Source organism: Martes martes, assembly GCF_963455335.1.
Source record: "Martes martes genome assembly, chromosome: 1".
Lineage (NCBI taxonomy): Eukaryota > Metazoa > Chordata > Mammalia > Carnivora > Mustelidae > Martes > Martes martes.
The window spans coordinates 118,866,658-118,890,798 of NC_137888.1; the positions used below are offsets into that span (position 1 = coordinate 118,866,658).

Sequence of the window (24,141 nt, forward strand, 5' to 3'; positions counted from 1 at the left end):
CATTTCTTTACACTAACAGCAGGACAGAAGAAAGAGAAATTAAGGTATTAACCTCATTTACAATTACACCCAAAACCATAAGATACCTAGGAATAAACCTAACCGAAGAGGCAAACAATCTCTACTCAGAAAGCTATAAATTACTCATGAAGGAAATTGAGGAAGACACAAAGAAATGGAAAAATGTTCCATGCTCCTGGATTGGAAGAACAAATATTGTGAAAATGTCTATTCTACCTAAAGCAATCTACACATTTAATGCAATCCCTATCAAAATCCCATCCATTTTTTTCAAAGACATGGAACAAATAATCCTAAAATTTGTACAAAACCAGAAATGACCCCGAATAGCCTCAGGAATGTTGAAAAAGAAAACCAAAGTTGGTGGCATTACAATCCAGACTTCAAGCTCTATTACAAAGCTATCATAATCAAGACAGTATGGTACTGGCACAAAAACAGACACATAGATCAATGGAACAGAATAGAGAGCCCAGAAATAGACCCTCAAATCTATGGTCAACTAATCTTCAACAAAGCAGGAAAAAATGTGCAGTGAACAAAAGACAGTCTCTTCAACCAATGGTGTTGGGAAAATTGGACAGCCACGTGCAGAAAAATGAAACTGGACCATTTCCTTATACCACATATGACAATAGACTCCAAATGGATGAAAGACCTCAATGTGAGACAGGAATCCACCAAAATCCTTGAGGAGAACACCGGCAGCAACCTCTTCCACCTCAGCCACAGCAACTTCTTCCTATAAACATGGCCAAAGGCAAGGGAAGCAAGGGCAAAAATGACCTATTGGGACTTCATCAAGATCAAAAGCTTTTGCACTGAAAAGGAAACAGTCAACAAAACCAAAAGACAATCAAAAGAATGGGAGAAGATATTTGTAAAAGTCTTATCAGATAAAGGGCTAGTATCCAAAATCTATAAAGAACTTATCAAACTCAACACCCAAAGAACAAATAATCCAATCAAGAAATGGGCAGAGGACATGAACAGACATTTCTGCAAAGAAGCCATCCAGATGGCCAACAGACACATGAAAAAGGGCTCCACATCAATCTGCATCAGGGAAATACAAATCAATACCGCAGTGAGATAACACCTCACACCAGTCAGAATGGCTAAAATGAACAAGTCAGGAAATGACAGGTGTTGATGAGGGTGTGGAGAAAGGGGAACCTTCCCACACTGTTGGTGGGAATGCAAGCTGGTGCAGCCACTCTGCAAAACAGTATGGAGGTTCCTCAAAAAGTTGAAAATAGAACTACCCTATGACACAGCAATCGCACTACTGGGTAATTTACTTTAAAGATACAAATGTAGTGATCCAAAGGGGCACGTGCACCCGAATGGTTATAGCAGCAATGTCTAGAATAGCCAAACTATGGAAAGAACCTAGATGTCCATCAACAGATGAATGGATAAAGAAGTGTTGTATACTATGGAATACTATGCAGCATCAAAACCCCAAAATCTTGCCATTTGCAACAATGTGGATGGAACTAGAGGGTATCATGCTGAGCGAAATAAGTCAGTCAGAGAAAGACAGTTATCATATGATCTGTCTGATATGAGGAATTTGAGAGGCAGGGCAGGGGGTCGTGGGAGGTAGGGAGGGGAAAAATGAAACAAGAGGGGACTAGGGAGGGAGACAAACCATAAGAAACTCTTAATCTCATGAAACAAACTGAGGGTTGCTGGGCTTAGCGGGGTAGAGATAAGGTGGCTGGGTTATGGATATTGGGGAGAGTATGTGTTGTGGTGAGTCCTGTAAATTGTGTAAGACTGATGATTCACAGACCTGTACCCCTGAAGCAAATAATACATTATATGTTAATTAAAAATAAAATAAATAAACAAATAAATAAAACATTTTTAAAAAGACATACAATGAAAACTTCAAAACAATGATAAAAGAAATTAAAGACATAAATAAATGCAAACACATCCCATGTTCATGGATTGAAATACTTAATATTATTAAGATTTCAATATTATCCAAAGAGTTTTACAGCTTAATCCCTATCATAATCCCAGTGACAGTTTTTGCAGAAATAGAAAATCTTCCTAAAATTCATATGGAATCTCAAGGGACGCTGAATAACCAATACTATCTTTTTTTTTTTTTTTTTTAGATTTTATTTACTTATTTGACAGACAGAGATCACAAGCAGGAAGAGAGGCAGGCAGAGCGAGAGAGGGGAAGCAGTCTCCCTACTGAGCAGAGAGCCTGATGTGGGGCTCAATCCCAGGACCCTGGGATCATGACCTGAGCCAAAGGCAGAGGCTTAACCCACTGACCCACCCAGGCACCCCAACCAATATTATCTTGAAAGAGAACAAAAAAGCTGGATGATTCACCCTTCCTGATTTCAAACTTATTAGAATGGTACTATAATAAAGACAGTGTGGTACTGGGATAATGGCAAATATACAGACCAATGGAATTGATAGCCCAGAAATAAACCCTCACATATATCGTCAAATGATTTTTGACAATGGACCATTAAATGGAGAAAAGACAGTTTCCTGAATAAATAATGCTGGGAAAATTGGATAGCTACATGCATAAGAATGAAGTTGGAGCCTTACCTGACAGCATCCACAAAAACGAACTAAAAATAAATCAAAGATCTAAATATAAGATTTAAAACTATACAAATCTTGGAAGAAAACCTAAGGCAAAATTTCATGACTTTGGCTTTGCCATTGATTTCTTAGAATTGACACTAAAGACACAGGCAATAAGAAAATGGACAAACAGAAAACTTCATGAAAATAAGTTTTGTATATCAGAAGACAATATCAAGAGAGTAAAAAGACAACCCACAGAATAGGAGACAATATTTGCAAATCATATATTTGATAAGATATTCATACAATTGATAAGATATTCATATTCATATATTTGATAAGGTATTCATATCCCAGAACTCATCAACAAAACTACAAACAACCCAGTTAAAAAAATGGGCAAAGGACTGTTGGTGGGAATGCAAACTGTGTAGCCACTCTGGAGAATATGGAGGGTCCTCAAAAAGTTAAAAATAGAACCACCCTACAACCCAGCTATGGAACTACTAGGCATTTACTCAAGGATACAAACATAGTGATTGAAAAGGACAACCGCACCCCGATTTTTAAAAAATTTCCTTTTTAAAGATTATTTATTTATTTGAGAGAGAGAGAGAGATACCACAGTCATGGGGAGGGACGGGGTGGGGGAGAAGCAGACTCCCCAGGAGTGGGGAGCCTGATGCAGCTCCATCCCAGGACCCTGGGATCATGAACAGAACCGAAGGCAGAGGTTTTAAGCCACTGAGCCACCCAGGCGACCTTGAATTGTGCACTTAAAAACGGCTAAGATGTGTATTTTATGTTTTGTGTATTTTACCACAATAAAACAAAGTTGAGAAAATAAGGACAAAAACACTGGAAGAGATAACCTTAACTAAAAAAAGCGGGGGTGGAGGAAAAACCAAAAAGCAGACAAACAAAAACACAAGGAGGAGCACAAACTTCCAAGCAGTAGGAAAATTGTACATCAGGCAGCCATTTTGTAATTGTAAATTACCGAGAAGCCATGTTGATATTAAAACTCTCATGCTACAATAATATGTATCATATCAATATACTTAAACATAAAAACAGTTGGGAAAAATCTAGAAGGGAATGCACCAAACTTCTGAGAGTGGTACTCTCTGAAATTATGGGCGATTTTTCAGTTCTTACCTATATTTTCCAAAATAAGCATGTATTAAGAAAAATCATTGTAAGTTTCTAAAAATCAAGTCAATTTAAGGAAGAAACTTTGTAATCTCAAGTAACTATGTTAAACACTTATAGGAGAGGGATGAAGAAGGGAGAGTCTAATTCAATACAAAGCTAGATTTATTAAATACCTGTTTCCCCAAATCAGTATGCTTTTAGTTTTTGGATTTTTATTTTAATTGTAACTAAGGCTTTGAAAACATAGTTCTTCTTCCTATTAAAAATGTAATCAGTTGGGTTATTTAATTTCTCCCCAATTTGATTTAAAACATTAACCCAAAACTCAATGCCTTAAACACCAAAGACTAATTCCCATTAAAAACCGTGAAGCATGCTAATACAGGAACACTGAGTCATTCTTCATTAACAGTAATTACCTCGATTGGAGAGTAAATAACTATGCATGGAAGTAAAACAAAAATCCCAACTAATGAGCACCATTCTGAGATCAAGGGCCACAGTGAATAATTTTTAAATTGCCATCAGAATTACGCAAAGATAACCAAACAGAGGATTTTTAAACTTTTATTTATTTATTTTGTGTGTGTTATGTTAGTCACCTACAGCCCATCATTAGTTTTTGATGTAGTGTTCCAAGATTCATTGATTTTTATTGACTATCAAAAACAAAGTCATTCAAAATGGCACACAAAACACAAAGCAGAACCAATTCAAACCTATCAGCCCTCTCCCTTAGTCCCTTCTTTTGGCCCTGGGGAGTCCTTGTGGCCACTTCCCCTAAGTCGTTCAGGGCAGTGCTCCTGCACTAGAAGCCCTCGCAACGGGGCAGTGAACTTAGTTCTTTCAGAAGTCCGGCTCTCTCACTCCGCGATCCCTCCGACTGGCCCCGCCCCCGCCCCGCCCCCAAGCCCGGGCCCGCCCCCGCCCCGCCCCGCCCTCCAGCCCGGCCCGCCCAGGCCCCACCCTGCCCCGTTAGCGTTCTGTGGGCTTTTCCCACACTCCCTGCCTGTGTGTGACGAGCCGGCGGCTGGGAGGGGTCTATTGCGCACGCCCATAGCGCTGTGCTGGGTGTACTGGAGAGGCGTCCGCCGCGCTCCCGAAACTATGAGGCGCGGCATTCGGCGGGCTCCTTCCCGGAAGCGGAAGCTTGGAGGGCGGGCCAAAGGGGGCCGGGAGTCAGCGGCGGTTAATTCCTTTCATCCAGCGGCTTTACTTCCCTCCGTCTGGGCTTCTCTGAGGCTGCGAGAAATGGTCAGGTCCGGATCTCGATCGGGCCAGGTGAGGGCTGCGATTTGAGGCGTCCACCAAAGGGCTAGAGAGGGATTGAGGGGGTTCTGGTGCCGGGAAAAGTGCAAAACTCTGAACAAAAGTAAAAACAAAGACTATGCGGCGGCATTTAAAAATTCTGAGAAGGGGGAGTTGGGCGGACACCCAATCTTAACATCCTAATACCGCCGCTCTGTCCATAGACGTATATTCTGTTTTGATCGTAGTAGCCCTCCAGAGTGCTGGCTTTGGTGTGGAACGCGGGTTCGAGTCCAGCCTCCGCCCTGGGTGGGTGACTTAACCTGTCCAAGGCTCAGTACGCTGTCGCATCAAATCCAGGTTCTCGGCTTTTCCACCTAGTGCCGCTATTAGCCGGCCCTCCGGCACAATTGCTGGTAATTTTACCACTAGTAAAAACCAACGTCTCCCAATTAGTGTCCGCGCCTTCAGCCTTACCTCTCTCAAATGCATGCCCCTCGTTTTAAGTAAATGATGCACTTTTCTGCTTAAAAATCGACACGAACGCTTGGGTTTCAAGGTAAAAATATCTGTTCTTCGGCCTGTCAGCATAGCCGTTTTCTGATCCCACCAGTGCGTTCCTTACCAGACCCCGCCTCCATCCCAGAAATATCCAGCACTGATCACCTGTTTGTTCTGCGATGTCCTGGATGCCCCGTGCTCCCTTATGCTTCCATGCCTTTGCACTTTCTTTTCTGTCCTGTCTCGAATGCCCTTCTGTTCCTGGTACTTCCATTCTCCATCTCCTCAGCTCAAGGGCCGCTTATAGAAGGCTTGCCTAGCACTCGCTCATCCCCGTTGTTTGGATTCTCCTTGCCGCCCCTTTCGTGCTTGGTGCTAACGATAATCAAACTGCTTTTCAGGCTAGTCGGCCTCCCTTACTACACAATTTATCTCTGTAGCCTCAAGGCTTAGGACAGCACCTGACATATAGTAGATTTTCAGGTAATGAATCAACTATTTCTCACAGAGAGTCACTCCCTAGAGTGATCTTACTCCTCTTTAGATATATCCACCTCTCTCTCTCTTTTTTTTTTTTAATCTCCCTTCATTTATCAACTCACCTATAATGCTGTCTTCCCCATTATGTGAATCTTAAACGCTTTTTTTCAACACTTTCTTGAGGAGTACTTCCTGACCATCAGCTTTATAGATCTTTCTCTTATTCTGAGTGAACGCAGAGTATGGGCAGTCAGAAAGGGGGAGAAAACATGGTTTTTGTAATCATGGTCACCTACAGATTTCAAGTTCCAATTCTGCCACTCCTGTGGTAGTGATACTAAGCAAAGTACTTTTTACTTCTCTAAGCCTCCTTTCCTTTAGCTATAAAATAGGTGTAAATAGGTATCATTCTGTCTCAAAGAATTGGGATTAAATGAGAGAAACTGGTAAAAGCATGTTTCACTCTTGCGATAAATGTGCAACAAAATTTGGTCCCCTTAAAACATTTTGCAACCATCTTAACAATAAAAATAGCTTACATTTAGGTAGCACTTGTGTGACAGATGCTACTGTTAAGTATTTTTACATAGTACACATAATTCATATTTCATAGTTCACATAATATTCATAATAGGTTTATGAGGTAGATACTATTATCTCCATTTTATAGATGAGGAAATTGAGGGATGAAGAGTTCGAATAATTTTCCTACAGTTAGAAAACTCTCTAGCTGTGCAGCAGGATTCAGACCCACAAAGCTGGTGCCAGAGTCCATTCTTTTATATATTACACTATATTTAATCAGATGTATGACTTTGAACAAGCCTCCGTTCTGAAATTTAGGTTCCTACTTCACAGAAGTAATAAATCATGAAAGACTTTGGGATACTCTAAATTATTCCACAAATGTAATTATCTTTTACTTATTGTAGGAGATACAACTTCTAAGAAATGCTTATGTTTTTCTCAAATAGCAAAGAAGAATAGTTTAATGATAATACCCAGTGGAGGTAAATGTGAGATAAAGCAAAATGATTGTCTCATGCATTGTGATTTGGGGTATTCCTTTTGGAGGGTATTTTTGTAATTTGTATCAAGGGCTATTAAATTAATAATGGCCTTTCATCAAATAAATAAGCTTTTAATCCTGACTATGAAAAGGCTCTTTTCTGTATATTGGAAGGTTTATCTCAGGCTTGTTTTCCAGTTGTGAAATTGTGAAAAATATGAAGCAAATCAAGGACATGTTATGTTACTTCCACTCAAGGAAATACTTGGTGCTTGGTGCTAATCATAATCAAACTGCTTTTCAGGTTAGGCGTTGCCAATCTGTCTACCCCCTTTACTGCACAATTTATCTCTATATCCTCAAGGCTTAGGACAGCCTTAAAAAATTTGAAGGGCTAATATGGAAACATATAAAAATAAAACCGTAAGATTTACTTTTTTATAACTACCTAGTCATGACTAAGTAAATCATACATATGCAAAAAGATTGGAAGTCCCAGTAGGAATACCTAGGGCCTAGATCTTGATTTCTAAATATCATCTTCCACTAAAAGGAACCACAACTTCATGGAGGAATGGTCAATTCCACAGCTGAAGCAGGAAAATTAAAAGATGAGCCTGGATACATCACAATAAAAAGCATCTGCAGAGTAAAGGAAACAATAGAGTGAAAAGGCAACTTATATGGAGTGGGGAAAAAAGTTTTGTTGTTTTTTTTTAAGATTTTATTTATTTGACAGAGATCACAAGTAGGCAGAGAGGCAGGCCGAGAGAGAGGAAGGGAAGCAGGCTCCTCACTGAGCAGAGAGCCTGATGCGGGGCTTGATCCCAGGACCCTGGGATCATGACCTGAGCGGAAGGCAGAGGATTTAACCCACTGAGCCACCCAGGTGCCCTGGGAAAAAAGATTTGTAAACCCTCTGTGTACCGAAGGGTTAATATCCAATCTATATCAGGCACTCCTGCAACTCAGTAACAAAAAACCAGATAACCTGATTGAAAAATGAGCAAAGGACTTGAATAGACATTTCTCCAAAGAAGGAGGCCAGTAAGCACATGAAGAGATTTCAACATTACTAGTCATTAGGGAAATGCAAATCAAAACCATAATGAGGTATCACTTCACACCTTTTAGGATGGCAGTTCTCATTGGCAGCGATGTAGAGAAGTTGGAACCCTTATAACTGTTGATGAAAATATAAAATGGTGCAGCTGCTATAAAAAATAGCATGACAGTTCCTCAACAAGTTCAAAATATACCTCATATGATCCAGAAATTCTACTCCAGGGTTTGTATACAAAAGAATATGATCTTAAAGAGATATTTGCACTTCTGTATTCATTGCAGCATTATTCACAGTAGTCAAGATGTGAAGGCAACCTAAATGTCTATTGATGGATAAATGGATGAAAAACATGTGCTATATACCTACAAAGGAATATTATTCAGCATTAAAAAAGAAAAACCCTGGGGCGCCTGGGTGGCTCAGTGGGTTAAAGCCTCTGCCTTTGGCTTGGGTCATGATCCCAGGGTCCTGGGATCAAGCCCCGCATCAAGCTCTCTGCTCAGCAGGGAGCCTGCTTTCTCCTCTCTGCCTGCCTCTCTGCCTACTTGTGATCTCTGTCAAATAAATAAATAAAATCTTAAAAAAAAAAATAAAAAGAAAAATCCTGCCATATGCAACATGGGTGAACCTTGAGGATATTATACTAAGTGAAATAAGCTGGTCAAAAGGACAGATATTGCATTATTCCACTTATATAAGGGATCTAAGATAATCATAATCGTAGGTGGAGAGAGCAGAATGGTAGATGCCAGAGGCTGGAGGTGGGGGGTAATTGGGGAGTTGCTGTTCAACAGGTATAAAGTTTCAGTTATGCAAGCAAGATAAATACGTTCTAGAGATCTGCTGTACAACATCATGCCTATAGTTACTGTATGGTATTGTGCACTTAAAAATTTGTGAAGAAAGTAGGGCTCATGTTAAGTGTTCTTATGACAATGAAAAAAACAAAAAATCAAAGGATGAACCCAGAGCACCTGTTGCAGAAAGTAAGGAATTACTCAAAAAATCATGTTAAAATGATACAAGAGCCAGTTTAAAAAGACTACCACTGATGAATCTGGAACAATTGGAACATCAAAATATTTTAAATAATGATAATGGATCATAATCCATTGAATAAAATAAGAATCAATGAGTCCAAACCAACAAACAGTGAAGGAAAAGTGCTTACCTAGAGTTGAATGCCAACTAATAAATGTAGAAGGAACGATGTAAGTTAGACAAGTCACCATTTCACAAACAGGTGGATTAAGGCAAGAATCATCAATGGGTGCTAAAACTACTGGGTGAAAGTCTAATGATTAGGAAGGTTGCATAATCTCAAAGTATCTGCCCATTAAATGCTTAATACAAAGGTAAAAATAGTAACCTTACAGTGAAAAACCTGGCAGACACCATCTTAAATAACAAAGTTTACATCACCAGTAATGGGACAAACATACCATATGCTTACTCATTTAACTAAGACAGACAAAACTTCCCTTTTGTGGTATTTCTGCCAAAAATGTCCAACCTGAATCTAATCATGAGGTAAAATCAGACAAGTCTAAATGTCCAGAGGGACATTCTGCAACATAATTGGTTTGTACTCTTTAAGTATGTGAAATTTATAAAAGACAATGAGTGAGAACCAAGAAACTATTCCAGATTAAAGGAGACTGTTGAGGTGTGACAGTTCAATGCAACATATGATTCTGCATTGCACATGGACCAGCATTATTTTCTATAAAGGACAGTATTGGAACAATCGGCAAGATGTGAATAAGGTCTATGGTTTATAATATGTATCAATATTAATTTCCTGGTTTTGATAATTATACTGTGGTTATAAAAGAGATCTTGTTCTTGGGAAATATTTAGGAATAAATATTTAATATCATACCTGCAACTTACCCTGCTATGGTTCAGAAAAACAATAATAGTATTTATATATATATTTTGTGTGTTGTATATATTGTGTTACTGTATATATTTTGAGAGAACATGGCAGATATAGTGAAATATCAACAGTTGGAGAATCTTGGTAAAGTGTATACAGAAATTCTTTGTACTATTGTTTCAAAATAAAAATTACCAAAAAAAGCTTTGATGGGAATGTGCCATTATGATAGTTACTGTTGCAGGGTGCTTTTATCCTGGGTAATTTTCGTTGCCTGGTTTTCTGTAATATAACCTTATGTATGTTTTTTGGAGAAATATGTAATCCTACAGTTAGGCCATATATTTACCTGTGTATACTTTTTAAAAATTTTTTGAAATATAATAATTGTGGTAGTTATTTCTGGACTTGGTCCAGAACATTGCAGCATGCAGCACCATGGTTTGGAATTATGTTATGATTCTGCCCAGAACACCAGCATAACGTATGTACCAAAGGGAAGGACCCTGATGGTGTCCTGCAGGGACCAGCAGAGTAATGCTACATAGGGTCTTATTTCCTACAGTGTTGGGTCTGTTTGCTGGCCTTATGATGCCATCATATCCCAAGTTATCTCAAAGAGAAGTATAACTCTATTCACCCAGTTTTTAAAATGCGTTCTCAGTTGCATATAACTACAGATAGTTTAATAGTTACTGCTGAGAGCTTTCTTGGGATGAAATATTAAACATGTCAAGAAAAACCATAAATGTAACTGCCAACAGTGACTACTTCTGAAGGGTGAAATGAGAGAGTGAGTAGAGAATTTAACTCATTTTTGAAAAATTGTATTTATGGACACCTGGGTGGCTCAGTCGGTTAAGCATCTGCCTTCGGCTCAGGTCATGATCCCCGGGTCCTGGGATTGAGTCCCACATGGAGCTCCCTGCTCAGCAGGGAGCCTGCGCTCCCCCCACTTGTGCTCTCTTTCTCTCTCTGGCAAATAAATAAATAAAGTCTTTTGAAAATTATATTTTAAATAGAGATTATAGTTATTATGGAAAGTTTTCTTTCTTGCACTGTCCCCTAGATTCAGTTTCCCTCCCCAGAGGCAAACACCATGAACTTTTACTTGCCTAACTTTCAAGATACTGGATGCATGTTAAAGCAAATGCATTTTTTTTCTTTCTCATATACAAAAGGTCACCCACTTATTTTACTTTTAATAATAATAATGATTTAAAATCATTAATATTTAAAAATAATAAAATTTTTTTAAAAATACTGTTATATGAGTTTGAAAAGAAAGAGAATGAGTTGTAGATAAAAGTTCTCATGGGCTGGTCTTGTCAGGCATTCTAAATAATGTGGATAAATAGAATCAGAGTTATGAACTCTGTGATATATGTTGAATTAACTTTATATTTTGAAGACTGGGGAATGTAGAACATGTTCAGAGATTGAGTATAGTCCAAACTTAGAGTAGTAGATACTTTTGGTTAAGATAATACCTTAGCTTCATCTTCAGCTTACACAGACTTGAGGAATAAATATATGTGCTGTTTTCTTGACAAACAATTTATTAATCAATTTATTAATAAGAGTTCAATTATAATGGATTTATAGGATATATTACATTTATAAAAAAATTAATAACATGCTACATACATCTGGAATATTGTTCAGCCTTAGAAAGAAAGGAAATTTTGACACTTGCTATAAGACACAAGGCGAAGTGAAATAAGCTAGTCACAAAAGGAAAAATACTGTATGATTCCACTTATTTAAACTTCCTAGAATAGTCAAATTCATAGAGACAGCAATTAGAAGGGTGGTTCTATGGGCCTGGGGGCAGGATGGAGTGTAGTGTTGGTTGCACAGTGTTAATGTATTTAATGCCATAGAACTGTACATTAAAAAATGGCTACAATGGTAAATTTTTTATTTATTTATTTATTTATTTATTTTAGATTTTATTTATTTGAGAGAGAGAGTGAGAGAGAGGATGAGAGGGGAGAAGGTCAGGGAGAAGCAGACTCCATGGAGCTGGGAGCCCAATGCAGGACTCGATCCTTGGACTCCAGGATCATGACCTGAGCTGAAGGCAGTTGCTTAACCAACTGAGTCACACAGGTGCCCTATAATGGTAAATTTTATGTCATGTTTTTACCACAAAAAGAAAGGAAACAACATTTCAGGTTTTGTCAAGACAGTCTACTAAGAATATATTAGAACAATATTTGTATATTTACTATAATATAATGCATTATATCATAGGTGTTATCTTCAGGAAAACACACTGGACCTGCTAAATTAACAAATGGAAAGAAAGGGTAAGTACTTAAAGAAGTTTACGACTCCAGAAAATCTTAAGAAACTTTTCAGTCTTTGGACTGCACTAAATTTTGCCTATCCCAGAAAACTAGATGGGTCTCTACCATTACAAACTCTGGAGAGGAACCTTCCATATTTCTACTCATGTTGCTCATTCTTATAATCGCTATAAAATCCTATATAAATCCATTTTATGGACAAGCTTTCTTATCCAACTTTTGCTGGGAAGAAAATATACTACTTATTAATATATTTTGGAAAAAAATTTTGTAGTATTTGTGAAACTATTAATGAACTTATTTTCTAGGACCAATTTAAGAAAGATATCACGTTTTAATGCAGATTCTGGCTATGCTATCCATTCTGATTCAGAAAGTCAGGTAAGATTAAACTGAATAGATGCAATATACACTATTTTAATTAATCTTCAGGTAAAAGCTAAGAAGTGGGAATAAAAATTCAGAGGTAAATTATTGAAGGTTTTTTGCCTTAAAATATGTTTTCTGCCAATAATAAGTTGATTCTGAAAAAATAAATTTTAAAACTACATGAGTTGTTGTTTTTTTCCCCCTGCACTAAAATTTCATCTGTGCTTTTCTAAATGACTTTCTCCTTACAGACTGAAACTGTACAAGGGCTTGATGGTTGTGCTTCTTTGCTGCGTGACATTTTGAGAAATGAAGATTCAGGTTTCTTAATTTTTTAAATACCTCTTTGCTAATCACTTTTTCTCAAATAATTCTCTTAATGCAAATGAATTTTTGTTTTAATTATTAATAGGTTCAGAAACAGCATATTCAGAAAATAAATTTAATCCCAGATCCTTAGAAGGCAAAAGATTTGGAGCTAAAAAGAAAGGACATGAAAAACATGTTTCTTCAGGAGTCCGGAAGGTAATTTGTAAGTATTTTTTCTCTTTTTTGTTTAAATATGATCTTTGGGGCTCCTGGCTGACTCAGTCAGTGGAGCGTGTGACTCTTGATCTTGGAGTTATGAATTTGAGCCCCATGTTGGGTGTAGAGATTACTTTAAAAATAAACAGAATCTTAAAAATATATATGATCTTTAATTCTGAGGGTTTTGATAAATGATTGGGAGTATGCAGTTGGTCTTTCATTTTAATAATATGTGGTTATTCAGGTGTGTATGTGTGTGTTATGCTTGTCTATCTCTAGTCCACTTCTTTTTTTTTTTTTTTTAAGATTTTATTTATTTATTTATTTGACAGACAGAGATCACAAGTAGGCAGAGAGAGAGTAGGAAGCAGGCTCCCTGCTAAGCAGAGAGGCCGATGCGGGGCTGGATCCCAGGACCCTAGGATCATGACCTGAGCCAAAGGTAGAGGCTTTAACCCACTGAGCCACCCAGGCGCCCCTCTAGTCCACTTCTAACTGCGTACTTTGTTACCACCACTTTCCCAAGAAGAAAAGTGGAAAAAGTTATTGACCGGGTTTTGTAGAAGAAAAGATTCAAACTCAGAATGACATTTAGGAGGTATATAGAGAGTTATCTTTGTTTTCCTTGCCACTTAATTCGATAATTAACCACAAATTGGTTGTTTCATGTGCATACTTAGAGATACTAATTGTTCTAAAGTCATTTTATGTGTATATATTGTAAGTAGTTTTATTACTCAACTTTAAATGCCAGGTTAAGATTTTGTCTGAGGGCCCAATGTGTAGATTAAGTACACTTTTATTCTTGCTCTCAGCGCTCTGCTTTTTTTTTTAATGGTCCAAGTATCAAAATCGTTACAGAGTATCCTGTCTCTCTTATTCTTTTTTCCCCTGAGAGCATGGTGAGAGGAGCAAGGTGAGTTTTATTGGATTGTAGAAATAACATCCTTAAAGAGGGGTCTTGTAATTGAAGGAGAGATTTTACAAATACCATTTAATAGAGATTTTAAAGTCGTGGTATAGATAATTTTTGACTGGAGAACATACACAATTCATTAACTACTTTTAAAAGAGAATTTGAGGTGATTTTCTTAGGGGCTGGAGCAGTAAAGCCTTTCTATAAAGTATATGATAAATTGAGCTGCTTCTGAGAGTCTTTTCTTTCCTTAATAAGGTAAAAGTTTTTGAAGAATCATATTTCAAGAATTTGTTTTCCCTTCTTCCATATTAGTATCTTCAAATAGTAAGAAACATATATCTAGTGAAGCTTCTGCTGGAAGTGAGAGAGACTCATCAGATATACCACAAAATTGGTCTTTGCAAGATCATTATAGAATGTATTCACCGATAATATACCAAGCCCTGTGTGAGCATGTGCAAACTCAAATGTCACTGATGAGTAACTTGGCTTCAAAGAACAACCCTAATGGAATTCCTGCTGTACCTTGCCACACCATGTCTGATTCTGGTTAGTATGAATGATATTTTTAAAAGCATGAATATGGACTCTAATTAAGTTTCCTACTTACTGTTAAAGTAGTATGAGATGTGATAACTTTTTCTCCCTCTTACTTTTTAGAGTCTCAGGCAACTCTACATTCTAGTTATGGCTTATCTACCTCCACCCCAGTCCAGTTACTTCAGCATCCATCCTGCCCTCCAGTGGTTCATTCTGTGGGTACAGTTTATACATTATGCAAGTAATTATTTACTTTGAGAAATCATGACCTTAAGAGAGAAAACTGAATTTACTGATTGGATCATAATGCATTATTTTTTCAAATCTTTTTTTTTTAAAGATTTTATTTATTTATTTGACAGACAGAGATCACAAGTAGGCAGAGAGGCAGGTGGGGGTGGGGGGGTGGGGGCGGGGAGCAGGCTCCCTGCTGAGCAGAGAGCCCGATGATGTGGAGCTCCATCCCAGGACCCTGGGATCATGACCCGAACTGAAGGCAGAGGCTTAACCCACTGAGCCACTCAGGCGCCCCTCAAATCATTTTTTACCAGAAAAATTTTACCCATTCATGAAGGACAATGGTAAGGGTGGGAAAGGGAGAAAGATCAGTAGGAAAAAGAAATCACGCATACCTACCACTTAAGCATATTTGCTGTTAACATATTGATAGAGCACTTGCCAATCATTTAATTCTCTGGTTTTGTTTTCTTGTTTTTATTTAAGTTTGGTTTGTTGTTGTTTTTTTTAAGATTTTGTTTATTTATTTGAGAGAGAGATCACAAGCAGGCAGAGAGGCAGGCAAAGAGAGAGGGGGAAGCAGGAGCAGGCTTCCTGCTAAGCAGAGAGCCCGATATGGGGGGCCAATCCCAGGACCCTGAGACCATGACCTGAGCCAAAGGCAGAGGGTCAACCCGCTGAGCCACCCAGGTGCCCCTAAGTTTGCTTTCTTTTAAAAATACAGTCATAAGGGCACCTGGGTGGCTCAGTTGGTTAAGTGTCTGCCTTTGGCTCAGGTCATGATCCCAGGGTCCTGGGGTTGAGCCCCATGTTGGGCTTCCTGCTCAGTGGGGAGCTTGCGTCTCCCTCTCCCTCTGCAACTCCCCCTGCTTGTACACACTCTCTCTCTCTGTCAAATAAATAAATAAAATCTTTAAAAAAATTATGTAGTCATAATTAAATTATACTGTTTCATGTGCTACCTTTTTTCCTTAGCATTTTATTGTAAACATGTTTCTCAATTAATATATACCTTTTATAAATTTTTAATATGTTAATACTCTAGTGGATATACTATAGTCCATGTAACTACTCCCCTATGGTAGGACATTTAAGTAACAGTTTTTTACTACCATAACATTTCTGTAAACATGTTTGTGCAAAAGTTTTTTGTATGTTTGAGCCTATTTTCTTGCAATGCAATTTCCCAAAGTGGAAGTTTGTTTTAGTCCCAAGGTATTGATTTTTGATGTCCTTAAAACATGTGTGATATTTGCAAACAGTTTATTTTAGTCATGGCTTTATGATGTTCCCATATTGCAGAGTGAACTAGTTAACAAGCTTTAAAAAACTAGAATATTGTGCTCAGGGGAAATCCAGCTTACTCACTGGTAAGCTGTAACTCCCATCTTGCAAAAGTCATTTTCTAATATTTCTGGTTTGAGTTTATTATAGTTAATGCCTACAAGTTAGTGCTCACAATATTTTGAAGGCTTACCTTGTTTTTTCTCTCTGTAGGAGGTTCAGACTGATGGCGACAACCAGTTTGCATCACAAAGTAAAACAGTTTCTGTGAACTGTACTGATGTCCTACGGAATTCCTGCAGTACTGGTCTTGGAGTTCCATGTAGCCTGCCCAAACCAACTATTCCACCATTTCAGCAGCTGGGTCTTATTAATGGAATTCTGCCACAGCAAGGAGTTCCTAAGGAACCAGACCTACTGAAGTGCTTTCAAACATGCATGAATCTGTTTCATTCTCATCCAGACAGTCAGACTCGCCGTAGCCCTACTCTGTTGCCGTCAACTTTCCTGTCCAATAATGAAGACAGATGTGCCAAAGAACAAATTGGAGAAGTCACAAGTGAAGGAAAGGATTTAAACATACACATGCAAGATTCAAGAATAAAGGATGTGCAGAAGGCAAAAAATGTGAACCAGAGTGCTGAAAAAGCCAGAACTGTAAGGTATCTGTTGGGAGAGCTCAAGGCCCTGCTTGCAGAGCAAGGTATGTGAGCACTTTTTTTTTTTTTTAATTTTTTTTTTTTAAAGATTTTATTTATTTGACAGACAGAGATCACAAGTAGGCATAGAGGCAGGTAGAGAGAGAGGGGGGAGGAAGCAAGCTCCCCTCTGAGCAGAGAGCCCAATGCGGGGCTCGATCCCAGGACCCTGAGATCATGACCTGAGCCGAAGGCAGAGGCTTTAACCACTGAGCCACCCAGGCGCCCCTGTGAGCACTTTTAAAATAATTTTCTGTAGTGTGGTGTTAATGCTAAATAGCAGTGTCATATTATTTTGCCATCATTTGTATTTAGAATAGTCGACATGGAGTTTGTGGTATTTTCCATAGAAATATTTCTTGAGCTAATAAGGAATTGAGTTCTGCCGATTTTACTGTTATTTTCTAGGTTTTAATCCCTCTTGTTTCCTATGGTTTTGAGATGTACAAGAGAGTATCAAACAGTCTTTTACTTGCAAGTGTGTATTCATTCTACTTGATTCAAAAGGACCTTGAAAAGATTCAACCAAAGAGAATTTGTAGCCATTAAATTTTAGGGGTTAGAAGAGCCCTAAAAACAACTCCCTAGAATAGACTGGTAATTTTTCCTATTTTAAACAGATGAAGGAATTTTCTTCCCATCATTTCTTTAATAACCAGCTATTATACAGTTTAACAAATCTGACTTTGAGAAGTAATCCAAACCTTTTAATGCCGTTTTCAGTTTACTTTTTATTTACTTACTTATTTATAAAGTTTTTTTTTTTTTAAGATTTCATTTATTTGACAGAGAGACACACAGTGAGAGAGGGAACATAAGCGAGGAGAGTGGGAGAGGGAGAAGCAGACTCCCTGCTGAGCAGGACCCTGGGATCGTGACCCGAGCTGAAGGCAGACACTTAACGACTGAGCCACCCAGGCGCCCCTACTTTTTTTTTTTAAATTAAATCAAGAACAATGTCTTAGGTAGAGTTATGAGATATTTGAGCCAAGTCGTATTGATTTGTTTTCATTATGTGTATATGCTAAATAATAGCTTTTACTCAGAGTGAGTTACGGATTTGTCATCTTAGAAACCAAGGTAATTGATTGTGGAAGCACTGACTGATTACCTTATATTTGCAGACTGACAAAAAGAAATTTGAAATCTTAAAATGTGTTCTAGGAACATAGCACTATTAATCTGAAGATTTAATGTATTAAAATCTCTGTGTTTTCAGATCTTCAATTTATTGTTATTCTCTTAAGCAAATACTTAATCATAGTAACAACAATAATAACACTAACAACATTAAGTGTCATTTAGTGAGTATTTACCATGTGCCTGGCACTGTGTTAAGTGTTTTATGTGCATTATCTCATTTAATCCTCGCAACAACCCCATGAGTTCTTGTTATCTCCTTTTAACTATTGAGAAATCTCTCGGCTTCAGGAAGTTAAGTAATTTGACTCAAGTTCCATTGCTAGAAAATGGTGGAGCCCAGATCTCTGCCTCCAATGCTTACGAGCTAAACTACTCTACAAAGGATTGATAGGGAACTTCTCAGTAGTTGGTCACAGATGTTTACTGTGTAAATAAAGATGTACTTTATTTACATCAGGGTGTTAAAATACCCATGGGATTGAGTAAAGTTTTGTAATTTAGAGTAAGCTTTCTACCTCTTTTGGTTATAAGAGAATGAATACTATAATTATTAAATGTTTTCAGTCCACAGAAAATTTGAATGGAAATGAAGGGCAATTATAAAAGGACAAAAGTTTGCAAATCCATCTTTTCCCTGTGTCTGTTTGCCACCTCCCAAACCATCCATTCCCCGCAATTAATAGCAAAAATGGTACTGCTTTGATGTGGCAACCAAATGAGGTGTGGCTGGTTGTTTTAAGTCTACATTATAAAATTAAATAATAAAACCTTATCAGAGTAGATCCTTCTTCAATATTTTGCCAAATTGAATCACCTAAAGTAAATTATATGCTTATGCCAGGATCAAAGGTTGTGTTGTAAATGTTATTACTGTAATCAGTTATAGGAAACCCTTCAGCAGTGATAGGAGTCTAATAGTCCTTTGGGAATGTGAGCCAGGAGACATGTCAGCTATCTTCCTACTATACTCTTAAACTAAAAAAATCACTACTAGTCCTATGATCAAAGATTAATCTTTAGTTTACTGAATTTAATTTCTTTAGAATTCTTTTGAATAAGCAAATACAAGCAGCAGGAAAAGGAAAATAGGGTTTCTATATCACATTTATAAGTAATTAAGTTGTCTGTTTATAGCAAATATGTACATATCTGGAGAATTTTCTTTTTTAGTAACACACATGAATAATCTTATCCAAAAACAATTTACAGTATTGTTATTATTTCTTCTCCCTTTTATAGAGGATTCAGAAATTCAGAGGTTGATTACAGAATTGGAGACATGTATATCTCTCCTTCCCGCACTAAGTGGAAACACAAATATTCAAGTTGAAATAGCACTGGCCATGCAGCCACTAAGAAGTGAGAATGCTCAGTTACGCAGGTACGAATCATTCTCTGAATATTTTTGTCATATGCAAAGATGTCCTACGGCCAGAACAAAGGTGCCAAATGAGCTCTCTAGGACTCTGTAAGAAAAACAGATTTGCTGTTTTACTGCATTTCTACTTTTACTGCTCCGTTTCTGAACATTGCCAGTGTTCTCTAACTTCTCTTCCATTACTTCTGTTCGCTAATATTTTCTTCCACTTTGCCTCCACTGTCCCTTGGTAGGTTGGGCGTAGAGAGAAAAATGAAGTTCCTCGGCATTTGTCAGACTCACCTGGGCTATGCCACAGTAGCACTCCAGAATCTCAGCGGCATAGCATGGCCAAAGTTTCTTTCACCCTCATGCCAAGACCAGTGTGGGTCCTCAAAAGACCCTCTTTCATCCTATAACTCAGGGTTTAAGTTCCCTCTATCTCATGAGGCCATTGTCTCATAAGACATGGTTTTTAGGGAAAAGAGAACACAAATCCGGCACACCAACTCTACACACCCCAGCCCAAAAGCGATAGTTTTGCTTCTACTTCTGTTTTGTAGGCTAAAAAGAGGCATATGGCCCTGCCTAATGGAAAGATTTGGGGCATAAAATTTTCCTGTACTGCCCATACAGTCCAGGAGGAAAGGAGAACCTGATAGGGCTGAGTACCAGTAGCCCCACCACACTCAGACATAGAAAAAAACTCATTTAAATTCTTAGATATTTTTTCTTTTGGCTATTTTTGACTTATGTAGGAAATCATTTACCCATTATTCGCAAGATCCTAACTTTGAGTGTTTTAGTGATGGCCACCAAGGTCATGACTGTAAGGTCTATACTTTGCAGAGAATTAGAATGAAGTGTCTGTGCTTCTGCGGCCCTGCAATGTGCATGCGCCCTGAGTGGGGATTGTAGTTGTATGACCTGTAGATGTCATACCAGATAGGAACTGCAAGGACCTACACAAACATTTTCAAGAAATTAAAAAACAATAAGATAGGATTCCTAGTTGGAGAGGAGCTCAAATTTATGGATTTGGAGACTGCAAAGGCATGACACCTAGTGAGATTTACTTGCTTAGGATTATTTCTCTAAAGGTCATTAGTCTCCAAGATCCTATGATATAAGATGGGATTGCTGGGTTTAAACTCTAATAATACTGTCTTCAGTTCTGACTTATAATAGCATTAGTTTTTCAACTAAAGAACAAGCATAAATATCTAATAGTAATGGTAATAGCTAATACTACCACTAACATTTATTGAATGTTTCTGATGCGCCAGCCTATGTCCTTCATATATGTCATCTCTTTAAATTGTCAGAATGGCTTTATAAGGTAGGTAATATGTTACTCTCCTTTATAGATGAGGATACCAAGGCACAGAGAGGTTATGTAACTTGTCCAAAGTCACATACATAAAAAGATTCAAACTGGGTCGTTTGATTTTAGAGAACAAATTATCTTAATTTCTACATTCTGCATTGCTTCTGCTAGGAAGTAGAGTCCAACTTATTTATACTTCAATATTTAAGTGTAATTGTGGAATAACAGACTGTATACTGTATACTGTAAGCTAATTGAAAGAAGCATGTTTTTAAAGGTATGGCTCTCAACTAATTGGTTTCTTTAATTAAGCATACCAGAACTTAGTCTCAGAATATTATCTGTTTTAACATGTGCCCATGGGAAGTATCAGTGGTTCTTGTTTATTTCCCTTCTTTAGAACATTTTAGAATTGTTTTGGGAGCTAATTTATAAGCTACTCAAGAAAATGAGACTTACTACTTTATTGGTCCACTGCTTGTTTTAATTTTTTAAAAAGGTATTAGTTTGATGGGGATGCCTGGGTGGCTCAGTTGGTTGCGCCACTGCCTTCAGCTCAGTTCGTCATCCCAGAGTCCCGGGATCGAGTCCTGCATCAGGCTCCCAACTCTGCGGGGAGTCTGCTTCTCCTTCTGACCTTCTCCCCTCTCGTCTCTCTCTCACTGTCTCATATAAATAAATGAAATCTTTAAAAAAAAAAAAAGGTATTAGCTTGATGTTTAACCTTATTCTTCAGACTTGGCACCAGATCTTTTTTTTTGGCTCTATGTCCATAGAGGACTCTATGTCCATAGAAGAACATGCTATTCCTACTGTTTACTTGACCTTCTAAAAATGAAATGTCTGAAAAACAAAGAATTTGTCAGTTTGTCTTTTTAGTAGAATGAGCTTTCCAGCAGAGGGGTGGGAATTTTTGTGCCTCTTTGATAACTTAATTTAGAAAGAATCATCCATAATTTCCATTACAAATGAAAGTTGGAATACATAGGTTCATTCAAAAGTGTTTTTCAGCGTTTTCAATCAAAAAAACATTTTTTCTTGTTTGGACATTTAGAAACTATGTGTTTCTATTTAGCCAGAAAAGTGATCTTCCAGGACTTCTTAGAGTTTATTGCCATCTTGTGGCTTAAAAAAAAAGCCAGGTGCAATGTTTCTAAGGCATTTGGGCATTTTTGGCGTTTTGGGCTGCACAGTTTTTATTTGGGACTTCTGAGAAAAAACTTAACATTTAGCCTTCCTGGTCTCTACCCCTGAAATGTCTCTAGTGCCCTATTCATTGTGCCAACTGAAAGCCCTGACACATTCCCAAATTCCCTGCATGACGGTTGGGAGGGGACTACCTCCAGTTGAGAACCACTGAGGTAGAGAGTTCCTTAATATTTATAGGGCAAGACAGAATTCATGACCACTTCCTGACTGTAGATTCCAGTATGAGACCATTATGTCCTCACACAGAATAAAAAAATGAAATAGGAGCGAGAGGGAGGAGCCAGAGGTGGCATTCAGTCTTTTGGCTTGATCATTTGACAGATGGTAACATAATTCTCCCAGATGGAAGCTACTAAAGGAAGAATATATTGTTTATTTGTTTTTTTAAATGTTATTTTTGAGATAGAAGATATAAGAGAGCCAGTGAGTTTAGATTTAGATATGCCAAATTTATCATTTAGACCATCTGCAGATAAATATGGTGTAAGTGAAACACAGAATAAGATCCAGGATAGAAATTCACTAAACACATTTTTATTGAGCTTTTACTATAGATTTGGCACTGTTGTAGGCACTGGAGACAATGGTGATTGAAAGCAAGTGATGTGTTACCAGTATATAAGTGGTAAATTCAACAGGAAGGCATAGAGTATGACCCAGCCAAAGGTGAAGTACTGGGGAATAACAGCTTTTTAAGGAAAGAACACAGGAACAGGAAGCTCTGAGAGAAACCCAAAGAGGAGCAAGTAGGGAAGTGGCAGGAAAACCAGGAGAGAGAGAAGTCACAAAAGCCATGGGAAGAAAGAATTTATATGAGAGATCTTTGCATAGCATTCAGAATAAACAAACTGACAGAAGAGATAAAAAGGGGTTGAGAATAAACATCACCAGATGAATTGATCAAAGTAAACTTGAAACAGTATTCCATAGTTTCCATATGTTAAAGATAATAGAATCCTTCTTCAAGGCAGGAAAAGAAAATGCTTAAAGGAAAAAAGACTGCAAAGGAGAAGGAAAGTGGATTAGATGAGCTCAGGAAAATAAAAGCAAAACATCTTACAAAAATGAAAACAAACATGAAGTCAGAGTTTTTATATTCCATTAAAACCTAAACAATATGAATGCTGATTTTGTTGTTTGGGGGGTTTTGCTCCCCCCCCCATTTTTCTGTTTCATTTGCCACTAAATTCGTAGTTCAATGTCTCCTACCGACTTTAACTTATTCCTCTTACCAAACCCTTTTTAAAAAAAATTTCTTGATTTATTTTGTGATAGAATATATGACATACATTTACCTTTTTAACCATTTTGTAAGTATACATTTGAGGGGCATTAAATACTCTTACAATGTTGTGTTCCCATAACGACTATCTATTCCGCCAGACTTTTTCATCCCAGCATAAACTCTGTACCCATTAAACAGTAATTCCTTCTCTTCCTTCCCCTTAGCTTCTGGGAGCATTTGTTCTCTTTTCTATCTATGTGAATTAGAGAAGGCTGAATTTTTGCCTCTTTTGTTTGCTGCTCTTATTTCCAGTGCTGAGAATTGTGCCTAACACTCACTCTGATAAATGTTTGTTAAATGACTGAAGACATGATGGGTAAGGTTGAAGAAAGAAAGCAAAACAAAATAGAAAGAGAATGATTAAAAATTACTGTAAAGAAGATACATATGGAAGAGAAACAAAGGATGCAAAATTTGGCATAATGAGTGTTCATGATAAAGAGAACAGAACAAGTGGATAAAGACAGTGTTAAAAGATATGTAAATAAAGGGAAATTTACTAAAATTCTGTGTTAGCAGATCAATAGGACATTCAGGATCCCAGGAAAACTATTAAAATGATCAACACCAAGACATAAGCTAATAAAGTCACCACATCAAGCTAATAAAGTCAGCACATCCTAAGGACAAAATAAAATTGACTTTTATAGACATTCAAAATAAAAGCAAATAATGTGTAAAGAGAAAAATACCTCAGCCTTTTCACAGGAATACTCATTGCTCAAAGATCTTAGAACATTATTTACAAAAATCTAAGGGAAAGAAATTATGCCCCAAGGATCTCATATGTGGCCCAGCAATCATTTTAGTGTAAAGGCATACTCTCAAATGTGCAAGAACTTAGAAAATACAGCACCCTTGGATTCCTTTAAAAACAACAAAAAAAATTGTTGAATGGCAAATTCTGATCAACCAAGAGAAGAATTCAAATAAAGAGATGAACATTGAATCTATACATAGAACTAAGATAACTGTGGGAATTAAGGTACAGAATAGAATTTGT

The 24,141-nt window shown here is 37.5% G+C and overlaps 1 protein-coding gene across 1 annotated transcript in view; it reads left to right on the top strand.

Moving 5' to 3' along the window:
* The first annotated feature begins 4,899 nt into the window (after nucleotides 1–4,899).
* CCDC14 (coiled-coil domain containing 14) overlaps nucleotides 4,900–24,141 on the top strand; it is a 43,825-nt gene continuing 24,583 nt past the window's right edge. The window contains exons 1-9 of the mRNA XM_080825417.1: nucleotides 4,900–5,028; nucleotides 12,187–12,242; nucleotides 12,551–12,623; nucleotides 12,863–12,932; nucleotides 13,024–13,143; nucleotides 14,371–14,607; nucleotides 14,719–14,813; nucleotides 16,333–16,822; nucleotides 19,200–19,341. Coding sequence (XP_080681543.1) covers nucleotides 4,999–5,028; nucleotides 12,187–12,242; nucleotides 12,551–12,623; nucleotides 12,863–12,932; nucleotides 13,024–13,143; nucleotides 14,371–14,607; nucleotides 14,719–14,813; nucleotides 16,333–16,822; nucleotides 19,200–19,341 — 1,313 coding nt within the window. The 5' untranslated portion in view covers nucleotides 4,900–4,998. The remainder of the gene's footprint in view (nucleotides 5,029–12,186; nucleotides 12,243–12,550; nucleotides 12,624–12,862; nucleotides 12,933–13,023; nucleotides 13,144–14,370; nucleotides 14,608–14,718; nucleotides 14,814–16,332; nucleotides 16,823–19,199; nucleotides 19,342–24,141) is intronic.